Genomic DNA, 2,087 nt, shown 5'->3' on the forward strand with positions numbered 1-2,087 from the left:
CCCGGCGGGGTGCTGGGAGCCGGGGCCGTGCTGGTGGCACTGGTGGTGCTGGGAGCCCACCCAGCTCATGGCGAGCAGACCCCAGGTGAGCTCTGAGCCGCGGTGTGGGGAGGGTGTTGGTGGGGATGGAGCCCACACGTGCCCTGGGAGGTGCTGGTGTCGGTGGGGGGATGGTGAGGAGAGGACCCCGCTGCCCCTGGGACCACCCTGCTGGCGGGTGAGGGCTGCCCCCAGCGATGCCCTTGTCCCGTCATCTGTCTTCTGGGAGCAGTGGTCTGCGGGTGACACCCAGTTCCCAGACTGGAAATGGGGGAGGCGCACCCCCCTTGCTAACCCCCAGGAACAGCCTCCTGGCTCTGGTCTGCCCTGGCTCCCTCCTGCCCCTTCCCTTCCCCTGTCTCTGTCCCTGCATTTTCCTTTCTCATGTCCCCTGCTGTCCCCACCGCCTGGGTGATAGTCTCCCCTCCTCACAACGCCCCTTGGGTCCCCTCTGGCTGTCCCTCATCCCCAGGCTGAGAACCTGAGACCTGACGGGGTCAGGCTCACAACCCTGACCTGCCTCCCTGCACAAACAGGGTTTTTCCAGGAGCTGGGTGTGGCCGAGTGTCAGTACCTCAATGGCACCGAGAAGGTGAGGTTTGTGCACAGGTACATCTACAACCGGGAGCAGTACACGCACTTTGACAGCGATGTGGGGCACTTTGTGGCTGACACCCCCCTGGGCACATCTACTGCCAAGTACTGGAACAGCCAGGCAGACTTCATGGAACAGAAACGGGCTGAGGTGGACACGTACTGCCGGCACAACTATGGGTTGGCGACCCCTTTCACCGTGGAGAGGAGAGGTGAGTGCCTGGCGGAACATTTCCCCGGGGGACGGGCACGAGCCAAGCCCCACACAGCCCCTGCGCCCTTCCGCGGGGATGCGAGTCCCTTGGAGCCCTCCTAGGCACGTCTAGCATGGGGAGCAGAGGGAGAGCCCTGGGCTGGGCTGGGTGGCCCCTGTGCTCCCCCAGACCCTCCACAGCCCCCCCTCACCCCCCACCGCCCCCAGTTCAGCCCGAGGTGGAAATCTACCCGCTGCAGTCCAGCTCCCTGCCCCAGACCGACAGGCTGGTTTGCGCCGTGATGGATTTCTACCCCGCGGAGATCGAGGTGAAGTGGTTCAAGAACGGGCAGGAGGAGACGGAGCGCGTGGTGTCCACGGACGTGATGCAGAACGGAGACTGGACCTACCAGGTGCTGGTGATGCTGGAGACCACCCCGCAGCGCGGGGACACCTACACGTGCCACGTGGAGCACGTCAGCCTGCGGCACCCTGTCACCATGCACTGGGGTAAGGCCCTGCCCTGTGCGGCATGCGGAGGGGGGGTCCCGAGCCCCCGGTCCTGGTGGGGAGGGGGACGGGGCCCCCCATCCCTGACCCCCCGCTCTGGTCCCCGCAGCGCTGCAGACGGACGCCGGCAGGAGCAAGATGCTGACGGGGGTGGGGGGCTTCGTGCTGGGGCTCATCTTCCTGGCGCTGGGGCTCTTCCTCTACATGCGCAAGAAGGTGAGCGGGCGGGAGACTGCGGGGGGGGGCCCATGTGTCTGTTTTGGGGTTGTGTGTGTGTGAGTGTGAGTACGTGTGTGTGCGGGGTGCCCCTGCTCCCACCCTGACCTTGTCTCTCTGCCTTCCAGGGCGCCCCGTTCCCCAGGCTGCAGGTAACGCGCGTCTCCCCCCACCATGCTGCACCCCCCAGCGTGGGGCTGGTCCCCCCTCTGCTCCCCGGGGCGGCGCATCCCTACGGCGCGTCTCCCCCCAACAGCGCCGGGGCGGAGCCCTGGGCACACGCCACCCCCCATCCCGGTGGTCACCCCCTCTCCTGTCCCCACAGGGCTCCTGAACGAACTCCTGCCCCTGCGCATCTGCTCCGCCGCCCTCCCTCCTCTGCCCGCCCGGCGTCACCTCTGCCTCGCACGGCCCCGTCCCGGAGCCCCACGTCCCCGCGCTGACCCCCGGGGTCACCCCCTCCTCCCTCCCAGCCCAGCCCGGCTTCGCTGTCGCTGCTCCGCACCCCCAGGGCCCGGCGACGGTGGGCCGCGGC

At 68.2% G+C, this 2,087-nt stretch overlaps 1 protein-coding gene across 1 annotated transcript; it reads left to right on the top strand.

Moving 5' to 3' along the window:
• Nucleotides 1-1,886, top strand: LOC104291821 (class II histocompatibility antigen, B-L beta chain-like; the record flags this gene model as incomplete). Its single annotated transcript, XM_009891114.1, has 6 exons — nt 1-85; nt 576-845; nt 1,055-1,336; nt 1,446-1,552; nt 1,681-1,704; nt 1,878-1,886. Coding segments are annotated over 6 exons (777 nt in total), but the record flags the coding sequence as incomplete, so codon positions are not given.
• Between the last annotated feature and the right edge of the window lie 201 nt (nt 1,887-2,087).

This window comes from Charadrius vociferus, unplaced genomic scaffold (genome assembly GCF_000708025.1).
Source record: "Charadrius vociferus isolate BGI_N301 unplaced genomic scaffold, ASM70802v2 scaffold2619, whole genome shotgun sequence".
NCBI lineage: Eukaryota > Metazoa > Chordata > Aves > Charadriiformes > Charadriidae > Charadrius > Charadrius vociferus.